The sequence below is a fragment of the Charadrius vociferus genome, unplaced genomic scaffold (assembly GCF_000708025.1).
Source record: "Charadrius vociferus isolate BGI_N301 unplaced genomic scaffold, ASM70802v2 scaffold539, whole genome shotgun sequence".
Lineage (NCBI taxonomy): Eukaryota > Metazoa > Chordata > Aves > Charadriiformes > Charadriidae > Charadrius > Charadrius vociferus.
The window spans coordinates 69,137-84,804 of NW_009650192.1; the positions used below are offsets into that span (position 1 = coordinate 69,137).

General features: G+C 36.5%; 1 protein-coding gene across 1 annotated transcript in view; it reads right to left on the bottom strand.

The window, feature by feature from the left end:
- The window catches only part of ARFGEF1 (ADP-ribosylation factor guanine nucleotide-exchange factor 1 (brefeldin A-inhibited)), a gene marked incomplete at its 5' end in the record, with an annotated part of 67,793 nt that overhangs the window by 36,077 nt on the left and 16,048 nt on the right, over positions 1-15,668 (bottom strand). The window contains 9 exons of the mRNA XM_009892951.1: positions 934-1,135; positions 2,178-2,286; positions 2,391-2,530; positions 2,649-2,748; positions 7,172-7,406; positions 10,854-10,987; positions 12,103-12,275; positions 12,899-13,012; positions 13,612-13,885. Of these exons, the coding sequence (XP_009891253.1) occupies positions 934-1,135; positions 2,178-2,286; positions 2,391-2,530; positions 2,649-2,748; positions 7,172-7,406; positions 10,854-10,987; positions 12,103-12,275; positions 12,899-13,012; positions 13,612-13,885 (1,481 nt within the window). The remainder of the gene's footprint in view (positions 1-933; positions 1,136-2,177; positions 2,287-2,390; positions 2,531-2,648; positions 2,749-7,171; positions 7,407-10,853; positions 10,988-12,102; positions 12,276-12,898; positions 13,013-13,611; positions 13,886-15,668) is intronic.

Below are 15,668 nucleotides of genomic sequence, written 5' to 3' on the forward strand. Positions count from 1 at the left end.
CATTTTTCCTTTATCAAACTGTGCATTAGATAGGAATGAGCTATACCCTTCTACGATTATTCCCTTCATCATTAGATTATTTTGTTTTTTCTCCTCTGTAAACAGCCGCCTCTTCCTCTTTGCTACGTAACTGCCAGCATGGCATCCAGGCAGCTCCCAGTAAAGAGCGCTAAACACTATCATTTACTCTGGCACTCATGAAGAAAAAAATATTCCACAGAAATCGCAAAGTCTTGGCTTGGAAAGGAACAATTATGCTCTATTGCTTGGTTTTTTTAATCTGTATGAAACAATCAAGAAATCCATGAGTTGCCTGTAAGAACGGCAATGTACAAGAGAAGGAACAGGGTAACTGAAAGAAAGTGAAACCCTAAAGGACTAAGTTCTCAGGGACTGAGAACAATACTACAGAAAACGTTTATTTTTGCATGAAGTGACCTCACTGATGAGGTATGGTGACAAGGCTGAAATCACACAGAAGATTCATGTCAGACTGCACTGAGAAATTATACTATCTTCCAGTTCTAATTATGACAAGTTAATTAATCAAAAGGAAGCATCAGCTTAAGCATACAGGCACTTTCATCAGTAATGTGTACACTAAAACGGGTCGTATGCAACTGATCACGAGTTCAATGTTCTTTTTATCCAAATACAAAAATCTTATTTTTAAACAAGCAGGTCTGGAGAAAAAAGAACAAACATTCAGAGTACTCATCTTCTAGCTGTGAGGAATTAGGTTAACACAAAACACTGTTGACAGGCTCCAAAGGGGACACCATTCAGCACTCTTTCACCAGAGGAAGTGCTGTTACATCCAGAGTTTTTTTCCTAACACAAGATGAGTATCTATGAGGAGAAGGAAGAAACACCCAGGAATCTTCATAGCTCCAAAAGAATCCACCCTCCCATGGGTGATAAAAGGGCACTCACAAGTCAATTCCTTGTTCTATTATTTCCTTTTGTTGCTTTAGGACCTCAAACTGCTCTGGGTTGTCAGTGCCAGACATCTGTGTGCTGTAACTGCCAATTCCTGATGAAGCGGTAGAATCCAAGGAATTTAAGCTTCCATATCTGTTAATTGTCTCAGGGTGTTTGGTTTCATTACTGTCCTGTTCTGTGGGTTTTTCTTGGCCTACAAATTGGAAAGGGTTACATACATACAAAACACATGCAGTGAAAAGAAATTAAAAACATAGGTTAGTCTTCATATCCTCTCTGAAGGCTTCTAAAACTTACTAGGGTTATCTTCAAGGATCTATTGATTTTTACAAAAATATTCTGCTTTTGTTTTGGTTGGGGAAACAGCACCAAAAAAACACTACAACATATCAAGGAGGATTCTTTCAGTCCATCACATACCTGAAATTTAAGACTGAAATTACAACTATAATTTGTAGGCACTTGGGAAAAAATATACGACACCTTGGAAACATAATTACAGATATTTCATTTTATTTTCAAGTCCGATGTTACTTTTGACCTGAAGCCAATCGCACCATTTTGAAGCAAATCACACTATTCTGAGTTTTTGAATCAGTGTCTAAAAGTGTTTTATGAGCAGACATGCCAAGGAGCTGGTGCTCTCAGTTCACAAAGACAGCCGTGCTAACCACCTCTAAAAAGGTTATTACTTCACCTACCAACTTTAAGCACTTAATCTGAAAATTCTGGCATAACCTTAGTACTTTTCATCTCAGGTCAGATGGAAACAAGATTAAAAAAATTAATGGTTTAGTTACTTCACTGCTTACAACACTGAAAGTACTACAGCTTAATATAGTTTAATAAATAAAAGCACGCTCTCCGTCCAGCTTGCTTCAGTAGTAATTTAATCAATATGAAGTTAGATGAAGTTAAGGGAGCTTCACAGTAAGTCTTGTGGTCCTTTTAAAATCAGAAATACAGAAAATAACCAGATTTAGTCATTTTCAGTGTGGTAGTTTTCTATGAATTCATACAATTAAGAAAAAACAACTTAGACAACTTGTCCAAACAACACCAATCCAAACTTGCCAATATTTCTACCAAAGGAAAAAAAAAAAGTTTATTCTCTCTTTTTTTAATGCAAGAGGTTTTATCAATCTGGACACTAACAGTATCAAAATACCGGAAACGCACTAAACTCCTGCAGCACCTCTTTACTATACCCAAAAGAAACATATCGCATGACTTACCAAGTGTTGTCTGAGAATTGGGATTTACATATTGATCCTTACTCCACTCCACCATGCACTTCAAGATCGATACTAAGCATTCCAACCCTTTTTTTCTCAAACTTAATTCCTAGAAAAGATTTCAAAAGCAATACATTAGTGGAATGGAGAGCTTAGTCTTAACCTATTATTCCAAGAAACATGAAACTTCATAAAGTTTGGTGGAACTTTTACCTGAACGTTGGACATGCCAAGTTCTTGGCTACCCCTTCCTTGAGCAATCTTTGATAGGTCATTAACCAGCCTTTCAAATATATTTGCTGCATTTAAATCACAATCATAGTTCACGTAGATGTCTACCACACTCTGGGCATCTATAAACAAAGTGACATTGTCAAACTTGGAAGAAAAACTAGGTCATTCAATGAAAGGCAAGTAGTTTTGTTTTTTAGCATAAAAACGTAAAAACTAGAACTAAATGGTCCTTAATACCTGCACATATCCTTGTCAGCGTTTGTATAACCATCCATTTATGATCAAATGAGCTAGTAGAAGTTTCCAAGATATACAGGAAAATTTCTTTGAAGAAAACCTAACAAATATTCCAGGAAGAGGGAGAAAAAAATAACATCTATTACAAACACAGTCACTAACTTTGATGGCCAATATTCTGACATAATTCTGCTTTCAGAACTTTAGAGGTACAGGAGATAAGAAAAAAAAAAAAAGAAGAAAGAATGAAGTGTAACTTATGCTTGATACATTCAAATTAGGAATTTGAATTATTACTTATGTACTCCTGAAGTTTTGTCCAGCTGAAGTATTTGGTTTATATTCTGATCACTCAAAAACAGAAGAACCGGGAATATGTGAAGTCCTGAAGGATAATTTAGCCTAACAAGAAGTTTAAGCTGCTGTTAAGAGTTCCTTTGGGATTTTGAAAGGAGACAAATCACCACAACAGATTTTCTCTACAAGACAATGATATTATGGCACAAACATAATAAACAGCTACTTATGCCAATTTAAAGTATCAGACCTTCATTAGAAGGGAAACATCTTGACGCAAAAGAATCACTCTGCGGTATTAGATTATTGGAAGAAGGGTACTGGTCAGGAACAGCATAAAAAAAAAATGCAGTAGGTCCATTAATAGGAAAGTTACTCTTCCCTAAAAGAGAGATTAGTTTCCCCTGAAATCACTTTAGTACAGATGCCTTTGTTTGGAACAGAGACTATTTTCTCCCCTCTTTATTAGTTCCCTACCAGATCCATTAGTATTATAGGCTATTTCAGCTGAGCATGCTTAGCAGCTAGGGCATTTGTCCCTTAGCAGCAGCAACTGCTGTAACAGCATATGACCTCAAAATGTGAACTGCTACGTTGCATCACATCACCATCCTACACAGCATTACATCACTGTCCTGCACTTCTGAGAGCTCACCTCTTCATAGCCAGTTGTGGCTATCAAAATCCACCAATATATGTTTTTTCTAGAACGTTGCCGAGAGTCTCAAGCCATCAAGCTCCTCTTCTCTGATAGCAGGACACAAATATCCGAATATGTAACTACCCTTGTTTTTAATATTAGATATTCTCTTATACCACAGAATTTCTACAGAGATTTTTATGCTATTAGCCAGGTAGAGATAAGCATAAGACTAATTTCACTTAAGTCACACGTTTGGGGAAGAACAGCAACACTGACTTTTAAGCAACTTTTATGGTAAGCTATTTCCTCAAACAAAATGCACTAACATTTTATTGGCCTCTTTAGAGAAAAAGAGGCACACAGCATAATTCCAGTTACTTGTCTCAATAAGGAAAGCATCCCTATGAAACATAAGGAGTTCAACACATAACAGATCAAAGACTTTCAAATGCTTAAATATACTCAAGAGTACTAGACTGATTTTAGCCACAACTTTATGTAATCCAAAAAGAGAAAGACATACAATTTTAATAAAGGTCATGCTATGAGCAATCCTTAGTTACATATTTGCTGTTTTCTGATTTTTTTTTTTTACTGGAAAAAAGGTAATATTATATACTCTCCGGAATTGGGAAAATAGTTTTCTTTTCTGGCTGAGAATTTAAAAAAGAAGTCACTGATGGAGCAGAGAAAAAATTTCAAAATTAACTCCAAATCTCAGCTAGAAAAGAAATTAGCTGGAAGGTCTGCATACTACGAAGACACTTTAGATCTCTATGTTTCTGAGACAGAGCTGACCTCTTGCTTCTGGTGCCAACTTTGGATACAACAAGAGTATCTTGGAATGAACAGCTTCTCAAAACTGTACCGATTATTTGCATTTCACATTTTAAAAATGCGATCTATCGCTATGTTACTTATTACAATTCAGGTCAGTCACAGAGCTGAGACTTTATTCCTAGCATATCAGAAAAGTAAACCAGAAACAAGTTAATTATTTAGTTTGGTCAACTGAAAATAAAGAGTTTTAAAATAGCTTATTCACAGTTATGAAAGGGTGGTAATGGTAAGTATAGCTAAATGACACTCCAAATCCCCTGATATCTGGGCTTGACTTGCTGCAAGCATATTCATTGACACATTTAGAAATAGAGTTGCAACACAATTAAGGTACAACTCAAACTATTTTACCTGTCAGGGGGCAGTGTTAGCTGAATGTTTAAGTCAAAGGACCAAGTGAGAGTCACCTTCAACAGAATCTCAAACTATTATTTTAAAATATGCCAAAAATTTCTTACACAGATGAAGAATTCAGCCCCAATCCCAAAATATATAGATTTTGCATATTATAAATCATAGCATATGGCTCTCCTTACAGCTCCAAGACACAAACCGAATGTGGAGTTATCTACTTGTCTACCCACATCTTCTGAATAACCTTTAGGATCAGCAGCTGAAAGAAGCAGCTCATAACCAGCAAAAAGAGTAAGTTTCTAGAAATTGCTGTCCGTTGTACTTTGTAATAGACGGATACTCTGGCAGCATCAAGCTTTTGGCTTTCATGTTTGTGAGGAGGAAATGCAGCCCCTGCTATGTGGTGATGGTCCTAATTTAGCTTATTCTAGAACCTGCTACAATAGCGTAAGATATTCTATATCCAGTTTTCCTCAGATATGTCTTCATTTTCTGTTTGGAATCTGCGGAAAGGATGGCAGCGATGGAAGCTCATCAAATTTCTGTCAGGGAAGCCGGATTGCTATGCATTTACCACCTACACACTGACTTGTAAGCTCTGCGAACACATAGCGAGTCCAACACTTTCTGGGAAGCAGGCTGTGTGACTGAAGAGCAGCTCGGGCCAGTCTGTCTGATGTTCTGAACACTCCACATGCACTAAAGTCTTGTTGAGCACACACAGTTTGTCTTGAAAGTCTTCAAAACGCATCATATTTTCAAGGCACATTCCATCAATCACCAAACCTGTATTTCTACCCAAGCTATGCTCACGGAAATACTGGAAATCCTATTGTTTCTTCTGCCAAAAGGCATCACAAGTAACCTGGTAAGTGATCAGAGCACAGTGCCTTTCTGACATGGTACTGGCAAAATGAAGCTCTTCCTCCAAAGCTGCCACAACATATCAACTTACACAATGACATCCATAGATAAAGAAATCCCTGAATTCAATGTCCTTATAACAGCAATGTTATCAACACTCCTCAGCATCTTTTCAAGTACTTAACCTCCACACTTATGGGGTAATCTGTAGGCTTCAGTATTCACATCAACTCCCAAAACATAAAATCACCAAAATGAACAGTAGGGACACACTGCGCACACTACTACTTTATTCACCATGGATTAAGATCTTTAACACATGGGACACACACAAGAGGGCATCCATGTGGTTCAAATGGACAGAATTGTTCCAAGAAGCTGCTCATACCCTATGGCACAAGAATTAGAAGTCAAGAAGAAAGCCCCTACATACATCTTGCTTTCTCCTATGACTTAGAATATATCCATCCTGCGACAAAATTCACAGTATTTGTCAGGACTCGGATAACTCTTTTTGCTAGGAATATGGACTTATCTCTAATTACGGCCTAAGGAGTTAAATTGTGCATACACCTTTTGAGACCTGAGGAAACGAGTTTATCTTATTCAGGACATATATTGATGTAGGCCCAAAGTGAAGCGGCTATAATAATCAAATAGCTGGGACTTTCCTAAATAATGAAATCTGTTCAAGTGATCTCAAAGAGAATCCACAATGCACTTCAAGTCATTAATTTTTTGTTCTTAAATTCCTTTGCAAAACCATACATTACATAGTCTTTTTGTAAGTGTACTCATTTTCTTAATTTGTACTATGTAGTGCAGAGGTAAAACTTCATAATCGCATTATTGAACATTGGTTGATTGAGCTTATCCCCAAATCTACTCTCTTCTGAGTTTCAGAATCATTCTGCAATAATACCATGACGCAGCCAACACAAAACTCTGCTTTTAAATAAAGGAAACTAACCCATACAGTAATAGTAGTGTGTATGGGCATAATAAGTTATGACTGTAAAAATTCACCTCAATCACAGAGTAAATCAAAGCATGTTTTGCATTACTTCTTAGCTTATGTTAATGTATATTATTAAGTGATGAAATGGCCTATTTCTTTATTAGATACTTCATTTCATGTTTTACTTAAAATATGATGGAAATCTTTTAAACAGCCCTAAAAAAGTTTTCCCATCACTTTCTACTTCACCAAACAACTTCACACTACAAGTGTCACATTACTTCTGATGTTACAGTGCGAATCTTATTTAATCTGTAACTATTCCAAAGGAAATGCTGCTATTTTATTTGAAGGGAGTTTCAAGGGCATTGTTGCAAGCAAGTCCATTGCCACTAGGTGAAAAAGAGTTTCTGCGCATCGGAAGATCTGGCAAGCCTTATGCAAAAGCTGAGATTCAGAAAGGAAAACAAATTGATCTAAGCAAGACCTGGCTACATACAAATATAAACAAATGTTCATTTAACACCCACCCCAACCCCCATTAAATTAGAAATCCATGTAACGTACCTCGATCTGCATCTTTAGATGAGTCTTAAAGTTTGAGAGGAGGGTAAGAAATATGGAAAGTGAAAGTTCAAAAACTTCTGGAACTGATGAGACTCCATTTTTCGACAGTGCAACACAAAGGTACTGCTTAATAGCATTAATAAACATCTCATTTGTCCTGAAGACAGGTCCTGCATTTTGCAGAATGGACAGAAGCAACTGCAATGAAAGAATCTTTGATCGCAGTTCATGAGATCTGGAATAAGACAACACAGCGTATTAGCTCAGTGTAAGTCATAAAAAATAAAACATTCTCTTGAAAAGTCAATACACACCACAATGATTTTGTATGTGGAATGTTCATGAAAAACTCCAATTTGGCATAACCTGGTGTAGAAAAAGTCATAAAAAGATGTCGACCTTTTTTGTTGAAATGATCACTCTTCAGCAAAGAAGGTGGGCAAGAATAACCTTTCCCAGTTACTGTTTCTCTCCCCTACTATTGAGCCAAGTTCTCTTCTGCAGCACAGCACCACAGAACAGCAGGAACAGCAGGCAATGCTGCCCATCTTAGCATAAGGATGAAGGGAGCATTCTTTCCTTTCAATGGAGTTTTGGAAGATCCCATCTAAAATATCCAGCCGATCTACAGAACCCTGACTACCAACAGGTGGAAATTCCTCCTCCTCCTCTACTTCCACCAGCATGGAAAGAGAGCTGAAGGACCATAAAGACTACAGTTGTACTGCCTCACCTACTTCCTCCCAACACTGAAATCTCTCTTCTCAAATACAGTATTTTATATTGTTTATCAGTCACTGGCCCCATCCCACTCCAAGAGCAGCTAAGATACGTAACATGCCTATTTTAAGCATGGCAATAGCAAAGTCGGGCAACTGCAGTGCTGTCAAGTGCTCCACAGTAACATCGCGCTTCTTCCAGACTGAAGCAAGCTAGAACTCATGTCAGAACAGTGGTACTATTTATGCTTCAAGAAAAAACAAAACATCAAAAAAAAAACCAGCCAAAAAAACCCCAAACCACACACACAAAAAGCATAAAAGGAAATCTGCATCTATGAAAATATAATGCAATTTAAACAGCATTCTGGGTGAAAACATTCTCCCCTCAGACTCCTGATACTCCTTCCCACTTGTGATCTCAAAGACTATAGCTCTTCTGAAAAGCAGGTATAAACACGAATAGCTTTCCCAAGATGACAGTCCACAGCTTTCACTGAACTACCACTCACTGACAGGACAGTTATGAAACATAAGGAACAATGAGAGGAAATTTTTCATGTAATACAGCCCAGACACAGTAAGGAGCGCTTTAAGTCAGCACCTGACACACACAGTAGTTGGATATTTGCTGTATACTGCAAAAATATGAGCTTAACAGAAGAAAAGTAATTTCAGTCTAGCCAAAACCAAAAATGCAAATTAATAACAAGTACGTCGCAAATAAACTCAATGATTTTTGCACGCTGGCAAAGTGGAATGGGGGGGGAATCAATCTGCAAACATTTCAAACTCATAGAATATAATCCCAAGCTTAGACTTTTTTGCCTGAAGACACTTCTGAGAAGCAAAACATAGCCAGTCAAACTGAGTGAGGAACTTGTTCCTCCCATTCCTCCTAATGGGCTGCAGGTCAAAGTAGCTCAGAACAGCTCTCCGTAGGAGTTCTTCAAGAAATTGCCTGACTCTGGACACTGCGCAGCTGTATGGAACCTAACATAACAACCTGCTTTGATGCAAAAGGCGTGATTTTTGCATCATGTTCTATCAAGTGTGCAGACAGTACATGCCCAGACCATACTTTGCTTTGAAAGTAAGAATTTAAATATTAAGAGAATTTCAATAATAAATAAAATATTAAATATTGCCTACTTCCAGCAAGCATCAGCTCATAACTGAAGTCCTAACTTGCTGGCCCTGCCAATTCTGGATGATGTGTAAAGCCTACTTAATTCAAAACAAGTTTAAGGACTAAAATCTAGTAAGTGAACCTTCAAGACGTTTCTCCCCCATCTTATTATATTCTAGGGAAAAAGGAGATAAAGACATTAAGCAGGTTCCCAGGAAGCATAACCTTGATTTCAGGTTAAAGCTCCATGTCCAGTTACCTAAAATTTAAAAATATTTTCATTAAAGACTTCATAGCTAATTTCACTGGTAAGATGATTTTTAAAGAAGCAAATAAGACATTTTTAAAATGCTGTAGATACCCTACGCCTCCTCTTCCAATTACAACATGTTTGTAATATTTCAAAAAGCCATCAATGCCTCAGAACCACTGATAAATTCTAGGCACCTCTCCAAACACAGGATGCCTTCAAATGCCTTTGCAGCTAACTCTGGTTGCCCTAAATGCCTTTTCCTCCAATTTGTTCTATATGAAGAGCTTAATCAGTTCCAATATGAACATCAAGGACTCCATGGATGAGATGCTCCAAGTGCCTCAACAGCTATTGATTGCTGCTCTTCCAGAGGGACTTAATCCATGAAAGCCTTCAATAAATGGACAGTCTTAGTCTCAGAGAACTGACTAAACCCAAAGGGTTTTCATGGCATTCCCTGGAAGACAAATTCTCAAAAAACAGTGAGGAAAAACCTCTAGCCTCTGTCTTCGTTCATTAACGTCCTGACTTTCCGTAGTGCATCACCAGATAACAATTTGAAAATGGTTCTAGACCAACACTTCAAAGTCTTTTCTACTGCATCATTTTTTTTTTTCAGCTTCTCAAAACCACGACACATACAAGTGATTTAATTAAACTGTCTTAAAATTATCTGCTTTAAAAGTTAGACCTTGGCACAGTGAAGCTGATTTTATTTTGAAGAATACTGGGCCTCTGCCTGTGATCAGAAGTCATACTACAGTTTTAATATCTTAGCAACAAAAGCATTCCTCTTAGAAAATTATTACTGATTGTTCCTAATGTGCAAAACAAGATGCATATAAATTCTATCCAAGATCAGAAAAGCAAAGCTCTTTGCCAACACTCACAACTAACTTATACTGGCACCCATCTAGAGGAGAATTTTTTTTTGTTTGCAACGAGCAGTTCTCTAAGTCAAATTGAAAACACAGTATCTTCAGTCACAGGACAAGATTTCCAAAACAACCAAAAACCCCCTTTGTTTTCAAAACATCTGTGTTCTAATTAAGGAGGCTGTCCAACCTGAGCAAAAGAATGAAACACTGTACCATGAACTTATCATAACCAGTATCAGCTCAAAGTGAAGAGCTTACATTAAGATGAAGTAGATTTTTTGCGTATGCGTACTGGATATCCAATATGCAAGAGATGTAAGAAATTGTCAGGCAAAGAGCAACGGTTACGAACCTAGGTATCACTGAAAAGCAGAGCACCATTAGGCGAGACCAAAAATACCTTAAGACCTTTACAAACCCTCCTAAAAAGCGTTATGAAGAACAATTAGGAAGAACATGATGTACTTACAGGAAGCATAGGCATTGTTAAGAAACTTCTAAACAGGTAGCTGGGTAGCAGCAGTTGCTTTCATTTAACATACAAAAGATGCATTTAAACATAGAAGTACCTCTTCAAAATTTCTAGGTTCTTTTTACCATACCATTAGTTTCTCAATAACTGAGGACTCTAAAAATATTTAAATAGTTTATTTTTATTTTCAAATACAAAAATTTCATTATGACACCTCTCAATTCTACTTACTTTGGATCTGGTGGTCCATCTGACAGGGGCTTCATGGAGAGTTTACACAGTGACCTGAATACAAGGAAGGCATCCTTTTGTAAAATGTGGGAAAACTTAGCACCAGGGGTAGGTCCTGAAGAATTTCCAGATTCCTAAAGAAGTTAACATATTTCAGTATTCCATTTTGCATTAGCAGGGTGTGTAGGGGAATCCCCACCTCCTAGCAACAAGAAGTTAACATATTATACAAATATAACCAATTCACTATAGCTTTACCGTCTCAAGACTAAACTAAAACAAAACAAAATGTTCTGCAGTCAAGTAAAAATGAACAAACTCCCTAAAAGAAACTGCCATCTCAGTAAAAAGTCAGAATTAATTGAAGACTGTCATGAAATTAGGTAGGTCAAGTTTAAGCAAGGTAACTTGCAGTGAATTGCCTTCAGACATTTTCAGTAGATAACTAGTTTAAAAAACCCAAAAAACCAACCACCAAACTTGACATTTTAATAGACTGTGAGTAGCTACATATCTGTGGCAAGATACATTTGGTAAAATTTCTATGGTACAATCATCACCCCTATTACTAAGTTGTTGCGATTCTGTATTGTTGTTCCTTATAAGCAACATGTTTAATGTTAATCTTCTATTTGTACAGCATATGTGACTGTAGCTTTTTAAGCTTAAAAATCTGTTATTCCCAAACGTAATTACTTAGTACACTTTGACAGCAGATTCCCAGTCAGTTGATAGTGCACACATGCTGATATCCGATACAACAGAGGGAGTATATTTTCACATCTTTTGTTAATGAAAATCAAATCCTCTCAGACATGAAACTTTTTATCTGAAATCACTGCAGTAATGTCATGCTATAGGCTTGAAATTTCTACTTATCCTTTGAAAAGAGTACACTGAAATCATACAGGTATGTCTATGATTGGTTATATTCTTCACTATGTATATTGAATGCTAGTTTTATAGTTTCTCGGGAGCACTTCAAAACCAGGGAACTGAGTTCTCTAATACTCTATGGGGCAGCTAAAAATATGCCAAGATAAAAAAGGCACACATGTAAAATCTACTTACAAAAAATTAATTTAAACAGTGCATTAAAATACAATAATGCTTAGAACATGACTTAATACTTGAAATTCATCCGAGCAACTTATTTTATGGAATTATATTAAACACTCTCTGCACAAGTGTTCAGGAACACTTAAAACATTACTTTTTTCAGTAATTCCCAATTTATAACTGCCTGTACCTGAGTATCGTTGGAAGAGACAGATAATCTGTCATCAGGTAAAGATGGTGTATAAGCAACAGAAATTGGAGTCCCTGGAATTCCATTTGCCTGAATGTTTTCACTGTCACTGCCATCCTCTAATGTTACAATTGTGCCATCACCACCTGTACTCTCAGCAGTCCCTTCCACATCTATCAGAAAAGATGTAAAAATTATTATAAATAAATGTTACATAAGAATACAAATTAAAAAGAGCTTTTAAATCTAACATTTAAATATTAAAACAATCATAAGCAAAGTATCATAAGGAGGAGCTTAATGCAGAATTTATATGGCATTATGGAACTAAAAAAAAAATCCAAATATTCTTAATTCCCACTAATGAAAATTACAATAAAAAAATTACTCATAACTTTAAATTGCCAGGTTCACCATTCTACCAAGTTTCCAATCAGTATTGAGGGGGAAGTCACTGATTTGATACACGCTTTACAACAAACTGAAAAATGTAGCGCTACACTGCTACTACAGAGAAGGGCCCATTTGTGAAGAGTTTATGTGGAAACCAAAAAAAAAAAAAAAGGAACAAGAGTTCATATTTTAAAAAGAACATTGGTCTCCAGTGTACAGAGTGTAAATTAATGCATGAAATCTTGTCCATTTTACTGTTAAATAATGCATAGCTAAGGTCAGACAACTGAAAGTGTTTTCTTTAAATAATGACATATTTTAGTTAAATATTCAAAAGAGTTAAAATAATTCTTAGTGGCAAGATTCAGACTGCAGTCACTATTGGCTAGACAGATATTAATACCTCCAACTACTATGTTCACCATTTCCTGCACAATACTTTCAACAATTTCTTGCGCCTTCTCTTCACATTCATTGCTTTCACCATCATATGTTCCTCCATCAGCTTTAGAAAGATCTTTAAAAAGAAAAACAAACACAAATATTAAAGAGAAACTCAGAAACTAAGGAGCCATTTTACTTGCATTTACTATTTAAAAATTCAATTACAATTATTAAAAAGAATTAAAATATTAAAAAATACAATTACGATTATTTAAAAATTCAATCTATCAATAGGAGAGTACACATTAAAGAAAAACACGTTTGGATGCTTTGAAAATAGTTTTTGCAGAACATAAGCATTCGTGTTTAACCTGTAAATGGTAATTAAGCCTATGCCAACATAATCAAATACATAAACTTTTTATTTTCACCTACATTAAACACCGAAAACTTACCAGTTTTGAGATGGTATTCTCAAAAACTTTCACAATATTACATAGGAGCAAAGAGGAATCTTTGCTACAGTGACTACAACCGAGTGCAAGACAGTAGGATACTCGTGATAAAGTTTAACAGTGGTAACAAGGACAACAGGCATTTTGCATTGTCAGCTATTTGAAAATCTATGCCTGACTCCAGATTTGGGAGAGGGGAAAAAAAAGACAGTCCTCAAGCCTTTCTTTTTACAGACCTCCTCCCTCCCTCCATGAAACAGAAATACACACTGATTACTTTCTGCTGCTGTGGCTTGGTCGGCTTCTGTCTGTTCATTTTCAGCACTAGAAATATCAGATCCATTTTCTGCCTCTATATCTTCTTGAAGGTTCTTGTCCACATCATTTGTGCTGTGGTCGAGCTCTCTCTCATGTTCTTTAGACAGCTGATCCGTCTGTGTTGGAATATATCTCAATTGAGGTGACTCAGGCTCATGATGGCTTACTGGAGACTGCTGTAGATGATGCTGCTGTCTGTGTCTTTCCTTTTCCATCTGTTTGGCTTCCTGAAGCTACAAAAACATTCCAATCACACAAGAATTTTACTATCAAAACAAAACAATGAGTTGTATACATATTGTATACATTATTTTGTAAACACGAAATCTCTATTGTCTCTGCTTACACAGTGCCTTCATAAAGCTGTAACAGAACAGTTTAAGAAAACGCATTCTTTGTATTATTATAAATATTTTTATTATCATGGGATAAACCTTTGCAAGAGGGCTGTTTCCCAACTATACACATGACACTTAACCATACCTTCACTGTGGAAGAGGGGGATGACTGAACTACACATAGTATAGACCAAGAATTGTCTGCCTGCCCTGTAAGGAAGTTCAGCCAGAAGATGCGGCAATATACAAGGACTGCATGGAGAAACATCAAGGCAGATTTTTTTCTTTTTTGAAAGCTCTCACAAAGAGAAATACACTGGAGAACTTACGAGTCTTCTGTTAGCCTACAAACATGTTGTAGTAAGGGAAAAGGAAAAAAGAAAAAAAAGGAAAATAGGAAATTGACCGGACATTCAAGGGAAAAAAAAAAACCCAAAAACTAAACCAGAAGAAGTTAAAACTGAATAGAGCAGCACTTCCAAAAGAAAACACTACAGAAGACAGATCCTCAAGAAGAAATTATCATACTTAAAACTGTAAGACAAAGACTATTTTAGTTTTGTCGTTCCTTGATCTGGAATCTCCAGAAAGGGAAGAATTTCTGTAACCTGTCTAATGAATTAAGACAGACATTAAAGTCAAAGCAAAGCAGGGTGTCCACTGAGGCAATGCTCTAAGGACTGGCTTTCGATCCCTGAAGAGCCTAGTGTTTATCAAAAGTTTTGTAACTTTTTATTGTTTTATTTTGGCTATTAAAATCTCAGTCCTTTACTGTTCCACTTAAAGCTTTCTATGCTGCATCTTTCGGGGTGCTAAAGATCCCCGAGTAGATACTACCTTTCAAATTACAGCTCAAATAATTAATTCTAGCATTTGTTAGCATCATCTTAAAATAACTGCCCTAAGTGTGCAAACCAAGCAGAGCTGCTTATCAACTTGCATAAAGACTAGACTTATAGTGTGGCAAAAAATGAAGACTTCCATAGTAGAATAATAGTAATAATTTTCTCTATTAAGTTGCTTAGAAGGACAGTAACTGCACAGATTTCTCAAAGCACTCAGGTACTGCATGGCTTTTTCCTATGACTTATCATAAATATGATGTCTCATAAATCTGCAACTGTGATGGTATCACGCACCGATATGCAGCTGCTTCTGAGAGGAAAGTAAGGAAGAAAGTACTACATATTCCTAGAAAAAAAGTTTGCAATAATACAGCAGAATTACTTCTAGGAGTAGCTAGGAATTCAACCAGTTCTCAAATCTGGGCATCTGCTTTTTTGGTTTTTTTTGGGTTTGGGTGTTGTGGGTTTTTTTTTAAAAGGAATTAGGACAACTACTTTGCCTCATTGATTGTTACTATCAGCAGTAGAAGGCACAGGACATACGCTGGGGTCCCTGCTGACAACTCACAATAGCAATTTCACTGACATATAAGTATCTGTGAGTGACTACTACACATTAAAATGTTAAAAAATGTAAATGATTACATGACTGCAATCCAGTTCTTTTGTTTGTTTTTTTTGGTTCGGGTTTTTTTTTTTTTTGTTGTGTTTTAGTCATGGATTGCTTCTTCAGTGTTTATCATCACAACATTGGAGCCTTTCCGTAACACTACTGTACTCCACATGCACTCTTAATGCAGGTAGTGTGGCATCTCCCGACAGCCAGAAACTGA